This window comes from Pteropus alecto, unplaced genomic scaffold (assembly GCF_000325575.1).
Source record: "Pteropus alecto unplaced genomic scaffold, ASM32557v1 scaffold98, whole genome shotgun sequence".
Classification (NCBI taxonomy): Eukaryota; Metazoa; Chordata; class Mammalia; order Chiroptera; family Pteropodidae; genus Pteropus; species Pteropus alecto.
Window position 1 is genome coordinate 4,716,965 of NW_006443570.1, and position 19,891 is coordinate 4,736,855.

Sequence of the window (19,891 nt, forward strand, 5' to 3'; positions counted from 1 at the left end):
GTGGCTCCATCAGTACCCAGCCCATATTAGGCATACGATAAACATTTGTGGAATAAATGGAATGGCAGAGGAATGGGCAGGAAGAGGAACTTCATCCTAAGTGTCACATTTTATCGTCATTGCATTTCACTGCATGTACTTTGTAAGCTGTTTCCATTCCATCTGTGCTTATTTTTTTCTTCAAACCAGTTCAGGACTCAATTATGATCGTTTTTTCAAACACTGTTTTCTAGGATATGTTTAGATTATTGCTCAGCTGGACTGAGTAGTGTTACTAAAACCAATCAGCATGGAGCCAGGCGGCACCAAAGAAAAAGAACTGGTCACTCTAACTTCGGCCAGCAGCCGTGAAAACACGTTATCTTTCATAAAGAGGTCAGCAGGGTCTGTGGGCTGGGACTAGAGAGACAACTGATAATAGCAGATCCGGGGTGTTCATTTTACAGAAAAAAAAAAAAAAGACAATTCATTGAGCAAGGAGACCTCAAAATGTTGTCAACGGAGGATGAGGAAGAAATGCAGTGAAGAAAGACACACAACGGATATGGCTACTTTTTTTTTTTTTTTACTTTGAACATTAGCATTAAGTTGGTTACCGTACACATCCAAAGGCCCAGCATCTCGGAAATATCATGAAGTGGCACACCTTGTACCAGAGTCTCACAAGAATAAAATAGATAATGCTACATCGAGTGGTTAAAAATACACAAAAAAGTAGTTTTAACAGTCTATAAATTTTTTATACTTAAAATCATGATTGAGTTGAAATAAAAAAAGTGCATTTCAATTGCTAAAAAAATAATATTGGTATAGTTAACACAAGGGAGAAAATCAGTACGCTGAGGGATCTGACAGGATGCTAGAAAAAAGATGACTCAGGGAAGCTAGGCTAGTTTGGAGATTCAGGAGGGGAGCTTTGTCCCGCCCCACTGCGGTTCCCGGGGGCCAAGCAGTTCTCCTCTCCCCAGTCTCTTTCCCATCTTAAGAGATCCTGTCTTACCTACCTGTCACATCCCCAACTGAAAGACTCTTCTAAACTTCTTTGCAGCATGAAAAGTACCTGCCTTACATGAGTCAATTTGACCTTCAATTGCGTCTTGGCAGAGGTAGGAGAGGGACACTGCCCCCTTCTGGACTTGACACACAAGTACCCCAGCCACATGGCCTTAACCCTTATGACCTAGCAGGCAGAACAGGGACCAAGCAGCTTCTGTTTTGTCAAACTCCTTTGGACAAATGTTCAACATTCAACAATAAGCTTTGTAAACCTAACACTAAACAATTCCTGGCAAGCAAACTGGATTTTTCTTTTCTATAAGAAATGAGGAAAAGTGCAAGTGATTTCAGTACTGTTGGGGAAAACAAAAACAAAACAAACGAGTTACACCTGGCCACCTGTTACCAAACCGATCACAGCTTCAGTTTTGTTTTTTTCGTTTTCTGTTTTGTCAAGTGTTGGAGTTACAAATGGACACCTCTATCTACCTGTATTGCTCAGGGTCACACTGGGCTGGGGAAAAGGAGCCAGGCAGATATCCGTTATGAAGGCCATTCCAGGTGCAAATGCCTCCCGGCTCTACAAGGAAAGTAGTTACAGTCTGGTGTTTTCCCTTGGTCGATCACCGAGCTGCTTATTGTGACGGTGATGCTGCACAGAGCACAAACAAAACCCATGGTCAGGGAGCCCTAAAACAAGTAAGTGGCAGAGGAGACACACACTGAATTCTAATTGGGAGGAGTGATGCTGCGGGGGCCTCCCTGACTCCAGGACTTGCTCCCTGGTGTAACAGACATCCATTGGGAGCAGAACAGGTGGAGCATTTCCTCATTCAAACTCCAGAATTATCCCTGCCATCTTGTCCTCCTCAGAGATGTGATGGTCCTGTGCTGGTGGTGGGGTTTGGAGGAAAGAAGAAAGATGTGCCGCCTTCCCGCTCTGCGTTTAGCACACAGTGGATCCCCCATAGGAAAGTCCTGGCTTTCAATCTCAGGGAATCATTATTTTAAAAGGCTAATTAAGATGCCTGATCCACAAGGACCTCTGACCTACCGATCGATCTTTGTTTGTATCATGAAGGGTGAGCAACTACTGGACTTAGTAATAAGGGAAAATATCTTAAAAAGCAAGGTCTATAAATAAGCACTGAACCAAAGGATGACATTCTATAAGAGACTTAAAAGCGGATCTTTCTTTAGAAGGCTTAGAATAAAGAAGCTAAAGTACTTTGTTGCTCCCTTGTGGACAAAGCCAGTACTGCTGATGGAATAGAATCACATAGCCCATGTGAAGAAATGAATAAAATGCAAATTAAAAATTATGGAAGATTGAGAAGGACTCATCTGATTTTCAGAAGCTGCACATATATCCTTGGGGATACACCTTTAGAAGTAAACACCAAATTTATGCCACAGTTCCTTTTTCACTTTTGAAAAAACTCATGGGTTGAATAATCAAGCATACACAAGGTATTTCTAGGAGGGTTAGAGATTCTAAAAGAATAAGATATTTCCCACCAACTTCAAATGTAATTAAACACAGCCTCACGTCCTTTGCATGATGTGAGTTGGTGTCTCTGTCCTGCTGATCACATGGGCCCTTTCACCCATAAAAGACAGGTAGAGAGGAAGCCGTGTTCATTCAGAGTTGCTGAATATTCAGAACACCTTGATTCTTTGGCACACCCGGTACAGAGACAGGCTCTGTGGCTGAGCAAAACCAACAATGCAAGCAAAATTCAGCTTCTACCCCTTCTTGCTGCATTCCCATTTCCTACATGTCTCCCAAATCATTTTATTTTCAAGTAATTTGCAACACCCTCAATCTCACCAGAAGAGTTCGAACAGTGTAAAAGGAACCTGGAACTAGAAAGCGGAGCGGACATTTCTCAGGGGCACAGGCCCTTTGATACTTGCACCAAACATTTCCTATCACAGAAGACATGACACAAGCCAACAGTCTGTCTCCAGAATGTGACTCCTCCAAGTGTGAACTCGGCGTGGCTCTCCACTTGTTACAGCCTGTGACTCCGAAAAGCCACACATTTCAAGGTGGTTACTTTAGGTAACCAGTAACTCCCTAAAAGAGGCAGACTTCTAGCTCAATAATAGGAGACTATCAAGGTAAATCAAAGCAAAAAGTATTTAAAACAAGAAACCCTTGTAATTTCCATAGAAATCTACCTTTTGCATTTTGTAAACTCATCTTCCCATTCCAAATAGCCAGGGAAGCCTTCCAATGTCTTGAATTTATTCATTATCAAACATAACCAATTGTCACACTTTTGCACTGTCCTACCAAAACATACTGTCACAAGACAAAAAGGACTAAGAATTTATTAACAGCTGCCTTCTTAGACCCCCGCTTCATGTGGTTATTAGTCTCGAAAACCTGAGCATTAGTATTATTAAGGAAAGAGGCATGAGATTTTATGTCAAAAAGAAAGATTTTGACTAAGGCCAAAATACTCAACCTAACAGTTTTCATTCAATTAAAATAAAAAACCAACTCGATCCAATTTTCTCATTGTAGACTCTTCAGTTTTAGAAGAAAACTGAAAGGGAGCAAGAGACCTGTACATATAGCACAGGCTTCAGTTTCGACTGTGAAAGATTAGCCAACTGCTAAGATGTTTTATTAATAAGGTGCTCATATCACATGGAGAACACACTGCCACCCCCTTTTTATTACATCCTTCATATATTATCAATCATATTTTTAAAATTAATTAGATGAGAACAAGTAGAAAAAGAAGTGACTGGAAGTCACTTCTGGAAGGGACAGAGGAAGAGAGAAGCAGGTCAAAGACCAACAAAGGACTTTTGATAAACCCAGAGGGCACCTTTACATTATCTGTCTAAAATAAAATTATAGGTATAATTTTGCAAAATGCTTCTGGAAGAGAGAGGGCATAAAGAAATAGGGCATAGCGACAGCAGCATTCAGGATCCCTTAATCAGAATGGGGAGGCATTCAGAAGACAAGGATGAGAAAAAAAGACATTCAAAAGAGATATTCACTAGCTCCATTTTAAAGGAACAACTAGTTTCTGGTGAAAGAAAAAAGGTGAAGAGGAAGAGGATAAAATCTGTCATCATTAGAGATGTACTATGTGAATAAGATACAAATAAAAGTTAAAAATGTAATCCAAACATGACATATGGGAACAAAATAGAAATACGTTCAAAATCCTCATCCAAGGTTTTAGCTATTTTGTTGAGCCAAACCAATTGGAATATGGTGAATTCCACAACACTCATGGAGAATGAAATAATCAGAGGTAGGATTTAGACCAGGAAAAGAATGTTTCAGGATGCTGGCTTTTTGAAGGCACTCAGGAAGAGAGTGAGAGAGACTGAAGCTGCAGTTAGATTATGGAGGATCAGAGAGAGGTGTATACTCGTGGATCTGTCATATGGAAATAAAACTCCAGGGATATTGTGATAGTATATGCATTATCGAGTAATACACAGAGTAACAAGGTAGAAATCCACTTTATAAGTAGTTTCTTACAACAATATAGCTTCTGCTTAGGGAATAAGAAAGTGAAGTTTGTTTTCCGAATAGGCAACTCTGCAAATAGTTTTGACTTAAATGAAGAATTTGATAAATAGTACATTATCTGGTTCTTTAAAATTTACTGAAGCTCAAGCTTCAAAGTTGGGACAATCGAGGAGTTTGATTTTCCTTTGAATCTTGCAAAACCTATCCTCTAAGACAAAAAGATCTGATCATAAAGTCTATAAAAAGTCTAGAGTATAAAAGTATAGAACTATGAAAGTGGATATATCGATGGCAACTTTTATGGCTTCCATAGAAAATGTAGAGAGGATCTCTGGTTTGCTTTAACGAGGTAGTGTCCAGGGTTGGAAAGTCATCGTTACCTATTATAAATGCTACAGATGACAGAAGCAGGTTAGCTAGGGTGTTGTTATTGCATAATAATGCCACTATCTCTAATGGCTAATGACCTCTCATTCCTGAAAAAAATGATCTTTTGGGAAATTTCCTATCTTGGCTTAGGCAAAGGAAAATTAAAACCCAATATTTACTTGCTCAATTTTATAGTCTGAAGAGTTCCAAGTGAGTTGACTTTTGTAATGGTACATAGCTGATAAAATCCTTAAATGTAATTTAACCCTTTTTTCATTAAATACTTCCCATACAGTCTAGAACAGCGTCAAAATGTTCATCATATGGATCAGCAATGTAATAAAGGCTGTCTCTTCTGTACAGTAGCTCAAACAGAAAGGTTTCTCTAAATTTAGTTTTCTTTTTTTTTTACAATAAAACCCCACCTACCATCTGTGTTTCACTAACTGAAATCTGCAAGATGGGGTAAATAAATACACATCTGCAATGGATTTCTATTCTGCTTGATCTTCTCAAAATTTAAAACTTCCAGTGAAATCAAAATTAAACTAAACATAACATATCCATTCAATAAGCATAAAAACCGAAAAAATTTTCAAGAAGTAGAAAATTCAAAGTTTACAAGCATCTCTTCAGAGTATTTTGCCTTCAGTTAGTATACTAGGAATAATCAAATTATAGGGAGGTCTAACCACAATGAAAAGGTACTTTCAACAATGTAGGTTTTAAAAAGTTGGTACAACCACGGTCAAGTCTATGCTCAACCATGAATTTAGAATAGTAACGTACATGGTAGACTGGAAAAGCATACATAAATGATTTGCAAAGGTTTCCTGTAACTACCATCAAGTTTTATGTGGTGACCTCCCTGCTTGCTAAAAATAAGAATCAAATCACAAAGATAAGTGGAAATGAAGCCACATGCCTTTAAACTGTTCATCTCATTCATTTCATTCAAATTAAAAAACGTAACTATGAGCTTACCTGACTCGATTTGAGAAAGCAGCAAGCAGCCTTTCATTAAGGCTAAAGAAGAGTTTATATTTGAATGAGAAATCTATGAGAAGAAAATAGGAAAAAAAAAAAAAAAAAAAAGGCAGTATCAACTCAAGAAAGGCCTTGGGAATTTTCCTCAAGTAAGTCTTAACCCTAGCAATGATACAAGCCTTCGAAGACAGTAAAATTAAATAATGAGAAACAGCCTCAATTTGATATCTGTATAATGCTGATATGTGGCCCTTGTCTTTAAAAACACTTATTAAAGTACAGATAAGGGCTGAGAACTCAAACTCCTCCACAGTTCTTTTTCCATAAACAGATAGCAAGTAAGAGTAAGTTCTGAAGAAGTAATGGGGTGCTGTACTATATGTGAGAGAGAACAACACCACACGCTGACTTTTGTCTTAGTAAAGGACCCCAATCAAATTTTCGACCCTGAGTTTGAGTCTCAAGCATGTTCAACCTGATGCACAAATATGTTTAAGGCTTAATCCTGCAGTTCTTATATTCAGAAGCATTGAAGTTGGAATATTCTTAATGCATTTCAGTACTCAAACATATACTATGACACTAATGTGGCAATTTTCCTGAAGACCACAAATCCCAAGTGAGAAAAGGTAAGCTTGTATACAGGGCGAAAAAAATGAGAAGTTTCCAGTTTGTTTCACAATATATTTCACTAAGAACTACATTGCGCAACAATGCTGATTTAAAAAAAATAATAATCATCCTTTTTTTTTTTTGCTTCTGTTAAGGGTGGTGGTAATTATTTGCTTAATACTGGTTTTCCTATGTAGCAGATACGTTCTTATGGCTATATTCACTTGAATAAAAAAAAATCAAAGATGACTACCTGAATTTTCCAGTGTAATTACAGTACACCTCATAAAATGGTTGATTCAGTGGTCTCAAGTTTAGAATTCAGAATTGCTGCCCAATACTGTAAATTTATCTAGAACAAAATAAGGTAGAGCCAATTAACTAAGCTATAATTTATATCTCCAAAAAAATCACTTTAATATTATAGGCTTGGCCACGAAATAACGATATGTCTACGTAAAGGTGTGAATCCACAAACTTGTCACGGACTGTGAAGGAGACTGTGGGGATGAGGGGAGGCAGACCCTAAACACATAACAGTCAAAAACAAGGAATGAACGTTTCTTATTGGTTTAGGTACCTGGGAGTTCAAAGAATGTATACAGATATTTAAAATACATTCTTTAGAAATTACACCCCCAAACAGAAAGAAAAGTGTGTTTTGAGATACTTTTCTGCCTCATTCCAAATTTTTTCTAAGCTCATTTATAGAAGACAAAAGCAATTATCAGAAAGAAAAAAATGGAAATATTAAACCAAAGAGCTAGTAGAGAACGCAATATTTTAAAAATAGGGACTTAATCGCAATGGAAAGAGTTCCATTTTTTCCAACCACAGAGCTAATCAGCCAGAAAAGTGCTTGAAGTATGCCTGCATATTTAATATAAAAATAAAAAATAAATAAAAGCCAGGGTTCTGATTCGGGCAGTGATTTAAGAGCTGGAGGGGGTAAAAAAATGAAGAAATTTCAAGATTAAAAAATCAAGAGAAGGAGAGGAAGAAAGTAGACTTAGCTTTGGAACTCAGTTCTCTGAGATGAAAAAATACAAAATTATTAGCTATACTGAGTCTGGATAGATTTGATCAGTTAACTATAGGTTAGCCGTTCTGTTCAGACTTTCTATAATAAGCTCCCAATTGATTGTGCTCTTTTGAAGTTCCCCAAACCTGAAAAGGTAACCTGCACAAAGGTTTTAGAGATGCTGCTCTCCTTATCACCTATGAAAGCTGCTATTGCATTATTATTTGCAGAGGGCAGGGCAGCAAAATGTAGGAGTTTTCCTTCTCTCACTACAATTTAAACTGTGTTGGAGAATAACTCAAACTTGTGGATCTACCCAGTGATACGAGACATTTTAAAACACATAACCAATTTGTGTTCCCCTCCAAATTTCTTGGCCACTATCAGCAACATCATGTTTGTGATTTTAGTGTACTGTTTAATCTTTTCATAACAATTCTAGAAAAATAAGCCTCAAAACAAGAAGTATATTATGAGACTTCAATTTGTCATCCCATAAAGGCTGAACATGAACACAGTTCGAAGGGAAGTGAGAAACAGACGTGACTGGGATGAAACAATCTCCACTACTTCCTCCTCTTGACAATGAACAACTTTACTCAGATTTTCAAAACATGCGAACTTCAGATGACTTTCCTTGAAAAGGTCCAACACTTTGCAAATCTTCCATTTAACGCACTAACTGAACCAAATGAAATATGGAGGACAAGAACACGTCAGTGAGTCCAACAAACACTTGAGTGTTAAGCGGAGATTTAAAAACTACCAAGGACTTAACACCAAGTTCTGAAAGCAAAAACTCATTTTTGCAGCTACCTGCCTGGTCTGGAGACCCTTTCAGACACATGTCGTCTCTGAAGCACCTTTGAGTTGTACGGATGTAAGAATAACTTTGAACTATAGAAGTTATATGCATCTTTAAGAATCACATTTTGATGATTATAAAATTTTTTCTATTTTACAACATAGGTCCAGCTACACTGAAAAAATTACACCGCTTATTGAAATACATTTCATTTTAGAAACAGACTACTAAAGAAGTCTATACAAAAACTCTAAAATAATTTCTGTAGTAAAATAAAGAGTGCGTTAGGAGAGCTACCCAAAGAAAATTTCCATCTTTCTCCATAATGCTTGGTATTCTGTGAAACATGGCTAGCTCAACTCTGTAGCCAGCACCAAAAGCTGAAAAGAATTCATTACGATACACAGTGATACAATTAATGCTCTGGATTAATCTCACAGCCTTCCCGATTAGTACAAAGGAAACCAGGCCTGTCCCCTCTTTGAGGAGAAGTCCAGGATATAAAAGCAAGCATACCTCATCAGCTGATATGAAATTATAAAATTCCACAAGTCTGAGTTATTTGAAATTTATAAAAGTCACCAGAAAATGCAAGCAAATTGGGCTTTAGTTTGGTGGTTCCCCTGGTTTAGATGACAGTTCCCTCTGTGAGCTTAAGGTAGTCTTCTTACTCATCTCCTTGGATGTGTTGATTTACCAAGACAATAGCAAAGCTCTTGGTGGAGGCTGACGAGGGTCTGACAGCTACAGACGTGCTCACCAACTCCCTCTCCGCAAACTCACAGGCGGGCACATAACTTGTGGAGAACACACTTAAGGAGATGGATGTTAATGATGCTGTGCTGAACTGTTCTTCTCTGCCAGGTGCCGCAGAAAGTTGTCCTCACCCTGGCCTCTGTGATTTAAAGGCTCGCTCTTAAAGAGAGCTGGAGGTGGCGGAAGGTGAGGGACGGGAGGAATGGGAAGGTGGTGTGGGTGGTGAGGGTGCGGGTGGATGTGAAGGTGTGAGAAGGGGTGGGGGATGGGTCGTGGAGGAAGAGTGCTTACAGGATTCATGTTGATTGGAGGGGCTGGGGTTGTAGGTGTGTTCACCACAGAAGGAACTGGGGTAGCTGGGGAAGTTGTAAGTGGGATCTGGACAGCAGGCGGCACGTTCACGGGGCTAGTCACCCGAAAGCACTTCTCCTTGTGGGCCTTAAGCATGTTGGAGAAGCGGAACCGCTGGCCACACACATCACATGGGTAGGGCTTCTCGCCTGTGTGAGTTCTGCGGTGCCTCTTCATGTTGGGGCGGCTGGTGAAGCTTTTGCCACAGATTTCACAGATAAAGGGTTTCTCTCCTGAGAAGAACACAGACACAAAAAAATGATTAACAAACTAGGTGGTAATTATGTGGTCACGTTATTTTTCATATTAAAAAAGGAGATCACCACTCCTCTCCTTTATGGTACATTATGTTCTAAAGACAAAAAAAAGAGTCTTCCAAAGTTAGGACTTAGCAAATAAGAGCAGATACAAGTAAAACTTACAGACAACCTATCATCTAGGCTTGGTTAAAAAAGGCACCTAAAGTAGTGATCCTTCACATCCTACATGAAAAACGTTCACAAGGCTTTCCTGTGCTCAGGGGCACCAACACCACAGATGGATCTCCGCCTCCAAATTTAGGCAAGTCAATCTGTAAACAACTTCTAACATTCCAACTAAAAGTAAGACTTTGCTGAAAATATCCTGTGGAGCAAATCAGTCTCTTTGTATCTATATACATAATCCTTAGCACGCGGCTTACTCTTTGGTGTTGGACTTGGAAAATACTGTCTGGACTCACCCTATAATGTGAATTTCACACTGCAGTGTTTCTCAATGGGGGTGCTACTGGCACTTCTCCAGATAATTCTTCATTATGTAGGACTGTCTGGCACATTTGAAGAACACACAGCATTTCTGGTGCCAGCCTACTAAATGCCCCCACAAGATTCTGACAATCGAAACTGTCCCCACATCATTTCCAAATGTCCATGGGTGCAGGCAGAGTTGAGAAGGGGGCTACTGCTCCTGGCTGAGAACCACTGGGTCTATGAGTCCAAAAGGAAACACAACCCCAGAATTCCAAGGGCACTTAGGGAGAATTCAGGTTTCGGTTCTAAGAGCTTAATTTTTAAGCTTTCTAACTTTCCTTTGGACTTAGTGCTTACTCCCACACTATGTCTGCCTGCTTCTCTACCTAGACTATAGGGGAAAACAAAATGATAGTCTATGTCCATTAATCACTTCATATGGAACGTTGAGATGAGGGGTGGAGCACCTGTAAACATGTGCTTTGGTGACCACATGCTTGTATTTATCAATTCTTTCATCAATTCTCAGTATATGTAGCTTGTATCTACGGTAAGTAACTCCAGCTACAAAAGTTTGCTGTCACTTCAATTTTCACTCCCTTATTTTACTCTATATAAACAATAGCTATTGTGTATTGATCTTACTGTATGCTCATCATTATTCTACTCACTTCAAATCTACTAACCTTGTTGATCCTCAGAGACACATGAACAGACCGACAGACTCTATGAGGTAGGTTTGTTATCTCAACTTGGCTCTGCAGCCAGCAGAGAGCCAGGATTTAACCTCCACAGTCTGGCTCCAGAGTCTATCCTCTCGACGCATAAACCATAACACTTCACACCTCACTGCCTTGTGCATTATTCCTGTGCACACTAAGGAATGTTACTGTCTTATTGTTTTCTTCCACTTTGGGACCTGTCTTATTACTAGCAGCAAAGACCTCTTTACCTATATGATGGTCCTTATTTCTTCTCCCTACCCTTAAAAACTGACATCTCCTGTTGCCTTTCTTCCATGGAAGCCCGAATTTCCCTCGCTTCCTTAAGACAGTAGATAGAATTCTGTTTTCTCTGTTATCACTAGAACTATTTTCTTACTGTTATATTTCTCTTATCTTTCAGCTTTTCATTCAATCACTGCCACTGCCAGGCTCTTCCCTGTGATTTATACTGATCTTTCTAGATGAGTTCTGAGCTCAGCTTGTTTTCTTTCTTTTTAATCTATTTCCTTCAATCACCTTAAAAACTTCAAATTCTATGTTAAATTGAATTGATTAAATCAATTATGGTATACTCGTCTGACAGAAAGTACCATTAAAAACAATATTATAAAAGTATAGAAATGTTAACATGAAAACCTGTAAGATTATCTATAATCTACTAAGTAAAACATGTAAGTTATAAAAATGTATGCATGGTATTATCCACTTTTAATGAAAAATATGTATAGAAAAAATACAGAAAGAAAGACAACAAATATTTCAGGTGATTATCTCTAGGTGACAGGATTATAACTGATGTCTTATTTTTTAAATTTATATGTATTTTCTGTTTTCCTAAAATAAACAAGATTCACTTATAATAAATTGTTTTAAAAGCACAGCTGTTTATAACCTATCAAACTCCTGGACCCTCCCTCCTGGATTCTCTAGAGTTAGTATTTTTCATTCCCAACAGCCATATACAAACAGAGCCAAAGGACCTAATCTTTGAATTATTAGTCTAATATGAGCAAACACTCTCCACTAGATTCACTAACACTTCTTAGATGCACTAGATGCTTTATTTACATACAGCATGTATTCACTGAAAGTTTATTGAATGTTTAGACATTTAATTTTCTGTCATGTCCTCAAACCAGAATGCAATCCTGGATCTCTCTAATCATCTTTCTCTTGTAGTCTTCTAGGCGATAATGATTTTCTAAGAAAGACCAAAAACTATTAGAACTGGCCTACCACAAATCTATGGATTCAAATTAAAGTAGGTCCTTTTCACTGCTTAATCATCTTTTATTAATTTCTTAATGTCCACGTTTGTTGTTCCTGACATAAGTCCATGATCCCACCTATCTCTAACTTTCATTATTCATTAGGCCCCTTCTCCTAACCGTGCTAATGACTGATGTCAAGGTTCCCCTGAAACCTCGAGGTACAATTACAATGAGGCTGAAATAAGGAAAAATCAAAATGTAACACTTGAAATCAACCACCTGTACGATGTCTCACTTTAAAGAGGAGCTGGTAAATGAGTGGCTGTAAGATATACTGACAGCTAACTTCATCAAAGTAACTAGAAAAGCACGTATATCAGTGCACCTAAAGATACTTCCTGTTACATATGATAAAGCTAACCTGATTGTAAGGAACAGCATTGTAATGAGTATGAAGAAAGAACATTATAAAAGAAGACACAGAATCTGCAGGGAAGATAGAACGGAGCAAGAATTTGGTTAGTTGTCTTTTGCATTGTTCAAAAGACAAAGCAATCTGGCCAATAAACACAAGCATTCCAGTCTGCTTAGTACGAACACCCTTGAACAACATCAAAACCTGCATATCTATATATATCTAGTCTAAATCTCTCTCCCATTTTGCAAACTGCCTACTGGACCTTTCCACCTGAATATCCCAGAGATATCTCAAAATTAAAAAGTGAAAAATTAAATTCATTATCCTGCCTAGCAAACCTGCTTCTCCCTCTACTATTCTCTATATTTACAGATGGTATAAAAGTCCTAAATATGAAACTAACACTTGATTCTTCTTTCCCACACCACTGATAGCTAATCAATCTCTACTACCATGTCTATCACTTCAGTTTCATTCGCTGTTATTACCATAGTCCTTATCATCACAATCATTTATTCTTGCTCCTCACCCTCTAATTCATTCTCCACACTGTAGCCAGAGTGAACTTTCAGATAGTTGTGTCATACTCTGCTTAAAACCATTCCAGACCTTCCCATTGTCCTCAGAATAAAGTCCAAACTTTTCTACATGGCTTTTGAGTGTTTCTGTGTATGTGATCTGGTTCCTGCTTACTGCTCTCCAGTATCATGTCTTATTATACTCCTTGTCCCCCACCCCCAATCCATAAGACTCTAGTCAAACTTTTAGTTCCATGTACTTACTATGCTTTCATCACTAAACCATTATTATGCTTTGCTTGTCTATCACCCCAACCTGACTACAAGATCTGTGAACCCAGGGACTATTTCAGTCTTGTTCACTGCAGTAGCCCAATTAGTAGATTCTTATAAATATTTTTTAATTCTAAGCCAGGTGTTTCCCCACATATATTAATATCTTTGAAACTGACATACCTTACAATCGATGGCATGTCACTGCTTAATTTGCAGGACTTCCTCAGTGGTATATAAATTAAATTTGTCTTATAACTGATGACTTCTTGAATTTGATTACCTTCTTTTGCTATAATTCTCTGTCCCTGACAATCTTTTGATTACAATTTAGCTTCTAATATAAATTATTCTTTAGGTAAAGAATATGCTTACCAAAGAATAGAAGAGCTCTGAACCACTTGCCACTCAGCCTTTTCACTGTTAATAAATTTGCAATTTTATTTATATATCATTAAGACTATTAACACATTATCAATCCCTCTGATCCTGATCTCCTTGAGTACACTGACGAATTCTGGAAGCTGAGCAGCAGACTCTGAAATGGTGCTTTTTTGCCTTCATGATGTTCTATGTATCCCTCCATTTTGTTACTTGCTACATTAAATTTATATGAGAATCATTAAGTATGTGGTTCTACAGTCAGACTGCCTTGGATAAATTAATTTCTGAGCCTCAGTTTCCTTATCTGAAAAATGAAGATAATAATAGGTGATTGTGATAAGTTGAAAATACAAGGAAAGTCCTTAGAACAGTATCTGGCACATAGGAGACATTCAATGCATTTTAGTGTTGCTGTTGTTGTTATTACCATCACTAAGCACCTTGGAGGCAAAAACCAAGTCTTAATTCATCCTGTGTCTCTAGGCACTTATTGCTCTGCCTGCTACGAGAAGAATCAGCAATTATTCTATGCTGAACTCACTCCATGTCCACATCATCCTAGGAAACCCTTCCTGAGGGCTGGTCAGTTTCCCTAGATAAGATCTGCCTCACTTCTCTTTAAACTGCAAAGAAACAGCCCAGTCAATGTCAGTTCCTATAATGGCCTTAATCCCCACTAGAACATAGTTTAAATGTGGTTTCATCTAGTCTTAAGAGAGCTACCCCTCCTCTTTAAAGCTAACTCTTCTCCTTGTATCTCCCCAGGTGCTACTGTCATCCTCATTTAATACCAAGGAACCAGAAGCCTACAGAGGTTGCCTAATTCACGTAAGGTCACAATGCTAGTGAGTTAACAGAGCCAGGTTTGTCCAACTCCACCATAAAGCTACTTTCCCAATTTGAGTATTACAAACAATATTAAAAGGCAGGTGACAAACCAGGGGAAAGCATTTTAATACTGATGTTAAACGAGGCCCAGTATATAAGTATACATAAAAAGCTATTATAAACAATAAGAAAAAGTCAAGCACTGCAACAGAAAGATGAATACAGAAAAAGCACAAGCAATTCAGAAAAGAAAATATACTGATACCCAATAAGCATATGAAAAAATGTTCAGTCTTACTTAGCAATTAATTAAGTGCAAGTTAATACAACAGAAACCATTTCTCACCTGTCAGATCAGCAAGGATTTTATTTAGCACTGGAAAGGGCTGGGGAAATGGGTATTATCACACATAGCTGGGTAAGAGTGCTATTTTGCAACAATCATCAAGGCTTAAAAATGTGCACATCCCTTTGCCTTCATGATCTCATTTCTAGGAATTAATCATGGATGTGTTAGCCACAAAGTTGTTTATCACAGTATTATTTATAAAAGTAGAAAAATTGGAAATAAAATCATCTAAATGTCTAATAGGGAACTGGCTAAATAAAATGGAGATAACATGCTTTACTTTATAGGACTGTTGTAAAGATTCAATTATACTGATTAAATGACATAATGTGTATAAAGTTCTTAGGATGGTGCCTGGCATACATGTGCCTAATAAATAATGGCTATGATTACAGCAAATTTACAAGGAGGAATACTATACAACCTTTAGAATAAAATTGCTGTTAATGATATATTACACTAAAATAAAAAGCAGGTTACAATAGTTAAAAGACCCAATTTTATTTCATTACTATATACGTGAACATATGCACATTTATGCACAGTATCAATCTACATGTGTACGTAAAAACAAAAGAATCTTTAAGAAATGATGTTAAAATGTTAACAGTAGTGATCAGTGACAAGATTATAGATCATTTTTATTTTGTTTTCAATTTTCATATTGTCAAATATAGTTTAATAGGTATGTACTACTCTTTTAATGAGAAGGATATGAATTTAGGTAACTATATTCCCTTAAAAGAAATAGGAAACGTTCGGCTTGCCTATCTGGTGAAATCATAAAATTGTATTCAACATATATGTTAATCACAAAATATATACTTTGGTTTCATGTTATGGACATTTAAGGGTCTGAAGAAGGACTAGGGGAAGGAAGAAAAAGGAATACAGGAGGGAAGAAGGAGAGAGGAAGGAATGGGGAGAAAGATGCATGTCTCACAGGGAGACATGAAGAGAAGAGGTGAGTGCAGAAGCAGAGGCTTAAGTAGCTGGAGGTTCCTTTCAATCTTGTGACAAACATTTATCAGGCACCTACAATGTGCTAAGCACTGTGTATGAACATGACACAACTTCTGCCTTCAAAAAAACTTATTGTCTGTCTAGTTCTACAGTTTCCTACTGAATAACAAAAAGCGAATCCTAAATGTGACTCAGAACTTAAGACCCTGTCCAAGAGTCACCAAATTATAAGATAATTTGTTAAATACTCTATATATTCTGCTATCCATTTAGGCTTCAAAGTGATCACTACCTTTTGAAGTGTAATTTACTTAAACTCCTCTCATGACTCTCCTTCTAGTCTAATTCTTAAAATCTGAGGTTGCTCTATTCTGAATGGGGAAGAAGCCCACTAAGCGGGCATTTTTCTTAGGACTTCAGCAGAGAAATGGAAACCAAAGAGATCCGGCCATGGGCAGAATTTTCTCACCGCTAGTTAAGCAGAAAGAATAGCAGGCTAAGCAAGCCAACCTCCTGTGGTTCTTTCTAGCTCTGCTACTTCGTAGACTAATAAAACCGAGAATGCTGTGATTAGATTTAATTTAGAATCCTGAAAAATGTTTCATACTGTGTAATTTGTACAAAGACGGTTAATCCCGGAACGTCAGGTTAAGACTGATATGTAATGATAGTGTTTACAGGGGGAACTTTTATTTTAGCTAGTTCCTTAAAAGCTGGATCGTCAAATGCTTACAAGATTCAAATCCATGCGATGGAGCATATACCCCTAAAAACACAAAGTGGTTAAAATGTTATTTAATTTCATTTGATGAATATGTCACTGAAAAGAAGTGAATTTTGGTAAATCAAATCCAATCAAACTTTAAGACTACTGAGAGGGTATTCTATTTAAAGCAGTCTGTGCCCTCCATTTTTTAAAGGTCCAGAACCCTTTCCTTAGAAAAATAATATGCATATACACAAAAACAACTTTCATACCATTTCAGGAGATCTTGTGCCCAAAGTAAATAATTCGTTTACTTGAAGGAACCTGCAGGTAAAAGGCACTAACAAATAATCCTTTTTAAAGTAAACAGTTATGAAAGCCTAATAATTTGGTATTATAAATCTATATTTTTCCATATCAGGTTTATTTAAAGTGGAATTTCCAGTTAGAATGCAAACTGGTGGTTTAGATTTTTAAATAAACAGACTCACAGGTGATCATCAACAAGTACTTGAGACATAGCTGTACTTTTCCCAATAAATTCTTACCAGTGTGTGTTTTCATGTGTTCGTCGAAGTACTGCTTCATGTTGAAGTCCTTGCCACACCACTGGCACATGAACTGTTTGTGCCCAATGTGGATGCTCATGTGGGAGCGCAGCTGGTACTTGTACTGAAACCTTTCGTCACAGTTCTGCATTGGACACAGTAGATATTTCTGAATGCCAAGCACAGCAACTTAACTCGAGCCCACCCTACACGGTCTCTGAAATAGGTTTATTTTTCATACTCAAAACAGAACCTGTTTTTGTCATCTATTTGGCTCTGCTGTATTTCTGTAGCTGAGTTATTAATAAAAGGGCAATTTCTCATATAACAATCACTAGAGGATACCCAACTTCTCTGAATTACTAATAAAAATAACTCGTGTTATTCCCAAATTTAACTTAATCCAAGAGAGTTAACAATGTATTAAAAATGACGTATCTCTGCCGAGCTGTGAGATAACACAGTTCTAAGAGCACGTGTCTGGAGGCTCTGTGGAAACGCAGCACACCCCTCTCCCACGGCTTCCCCGTATACACAGATGCTACCCCTAGGCCTGGCCCTGGTGAGCAGCGCTCCTTACCTCACATCTGAAGGGCTTCTCTCCAGAATGCTGCAAGGAGTGCACCTTGAGTGACATACTGCGTTTGAATGATTTTCCACAGGTTTCACATGTAAAAGGCATGTCTTTTGTGTGTGCTGCAACACAGAATGCACTTACACTCAAAAAAAGTCCACCTGAAAGCTCGAACTGAAAAAGACAGGTGTCCTACTGTAAGGTCATCATGCCACCTTAATCTTCTACACTCTAATTTGCGAGGCTTTAACAGCAATGTTCTGAAGAGAAAAATAACTAGCAATGTTTTAAAGAAACCTGGGTGTGGAAGACTATACCATCCAATTTGGTGATGCTTACTGAAGACATGTTGCATTTAGTTTCAACAAGTCAAAAGTGACTAAAGTAAGGCAGTTCCTCATATTCTGCGCAATCCAGAGCACAAAGTGCACCAGAGGACAAGAGAAAATTATAGGTGTGAGACAAAAGCAGCAGATGAAACTTACCAACCATGTGTTTCCGCACATGAGCCATGGTATAGAATTTCTTCTCACAAATTTCACAGGAAAATTTCTTTTCTGCATATCCATGGACGATCTTGATATGTTCATGAAGGGACCAGAGTTTCTTGAATGACTTGTTACAGGAAACACACTGAGCAGGATAAACAGAAATAATCTTTATTTATAGGGTCTTGTCAAAAGCCATACCTGCCTACTGGCAGAGGAATGGGTGTGCTTTAGATTCATGTCGCAAGGCCAGAATCCAAACAAATGCTACTCTTCCATGGTGTCTGGGTTCCAACACCAACATCTGTGTGTTCTATTTTCTAAGATGCAACTTTTAGAGATACTTTGAGTATGAAAACAATGGCAAAAAGTTAAGACAAGAAGAAATGGAAAGTCGCACTAATATCAAAGAACTGACTGCTTTTATCAAGTCTGCATATACCTACAAAAAGAACGTTCAAGTTTTTAAAAATATACATGGATTACCAAGAGCAGCTGCCTGGGTCATTACACAGTTAATAGGTGTTTACCAGAGATTACAAACTAATTTAAAATTAGCACAAATAAAAACAAGATAAAACAAAATGCATATTAATGGTTATAGATCTGTAGAAGTATAACAATGTTTTTGTACCATAGGGAACGTATTTGGAGACGTCATTAATACAAATTATTGAGAGTTTATATTTTCACAAATCTAATTTCCTCTATTAAATAAATACTCCCTCTGGCAGAATTTAACATAGCCTCTAAACTGTTGGTATCATTCTCCATGTTCCCTTATAGCTCAGCTCCAGATCTCTCATATAAGCATCTACAGGAAGCACACACAACACTGTCTAGTTCCTTGTATTATGTATCATTAACAGTCTGGAATATCAGGCATCAAGTGTATCAAAATAAAGTGCTCTGGTTAAAGTAAAACAATACTAGAAATTTCTAGGTAACTATCAGATTCAGGGATACTTAAGGGAACAAGTTGGTATTCACTATAAATAAAGATTTCTCAAATATCATTGTCCTTTCTGGAAACGAGGACTCTGAGAAGAGTCCTTTGGCTGGATATTGCTCAAGAAAAGGACAGACAACTCCTATAAACCATTTTGCTGGGGCACGGTTTTAATTTTTACAAAGTCATCAGGATTATTAGCCTATGCGTAATAACAAAGCAGTGTTCTTTAGGAATGTGAACAGAGTTCATTTAGTTAGCAGCAGCCAAAAACCTAAACACAAGTTTAAATGTATTATGGTGAGGAACAGTGAGGCAAGTCACACACATAAAAATTTATTAAATGTTTTCTTTTCCATAATTTTATAAAGCAAATTAAAAAAAAAAAACAGCTATATAAAGGTCAAGATTAAGATATACCTTTTCAGTAATGAATGATTACAGAACCTAAGTTTGACCCCTAGGGTGCAGCACTGCATTGCACCCTATGGCCTGAACTGTTGCAACCAATTCATCACCATGAGCAAGGCACTGGTAGTTACTGGAGGGAATGGGCGCCATGGCTCAGTCTTCTTTTATTCACCCAGTGTTTGGGAGATCAAGTCACAACTGACAAATCAAAAAGCAGTGAATTTTCAGCAAATGTAATTTATATTTTTTTCAAAATCTCTTGAAAATAAAGCAACAATCTTCAGTTGTTGATTAAAACCAAGAGGAAATGTGAAAAATAAGGAGCACTCCAGGAAACAAACCAAAACAATTTCATCTTTTAAAAGGAAATTTAGCTTAAATGTGGTATAAAATATGTCTATTTTACATATCTT

General features: G+C 37.5%; 1 protein-coding gene across 2 annotated transcripts in view; it reads right to left on the reverse strand.

Moving 5' to 3' along the window:
• Window positions 1-552: 552 nt before the first annotated feature.
• The window catches only part of ZNF652 (zinc finger protein 652), a 55,273-nt gene continuing 35,934 nt past the window's right edge, over window positions 553-19,891 (reverse strand). Inside the window, exons 2-5 of one of the 2 annotated variants that reach the window (XM_025041651.1) lie at window positions 18,116-18,263; window positions 17,637-17,752; window positions 17,057-17,201; window positions 553-9,635 (exon numbers count right to left, since the gene is read on the reverse strand). In XM_025041651.1, the coding sequence (XP_024897419.1) occupies window positions 9,124-9,635; window positions 17,057-17,201; window positions 17,637-17,752; window positions 18,116-18,263 (921 nt within the window). In that variant the 3' untranslated portion in view covers window positions 553-9,123. The remainder of the gene's footprint in view (window positions 9,636-17,056; window positions 17,202-17,636; window positions 17,753-18,115; window positions 18,264-19,891) is intronic. The other variant, XM_006924776.3, reaches the window with a different exon arrangement.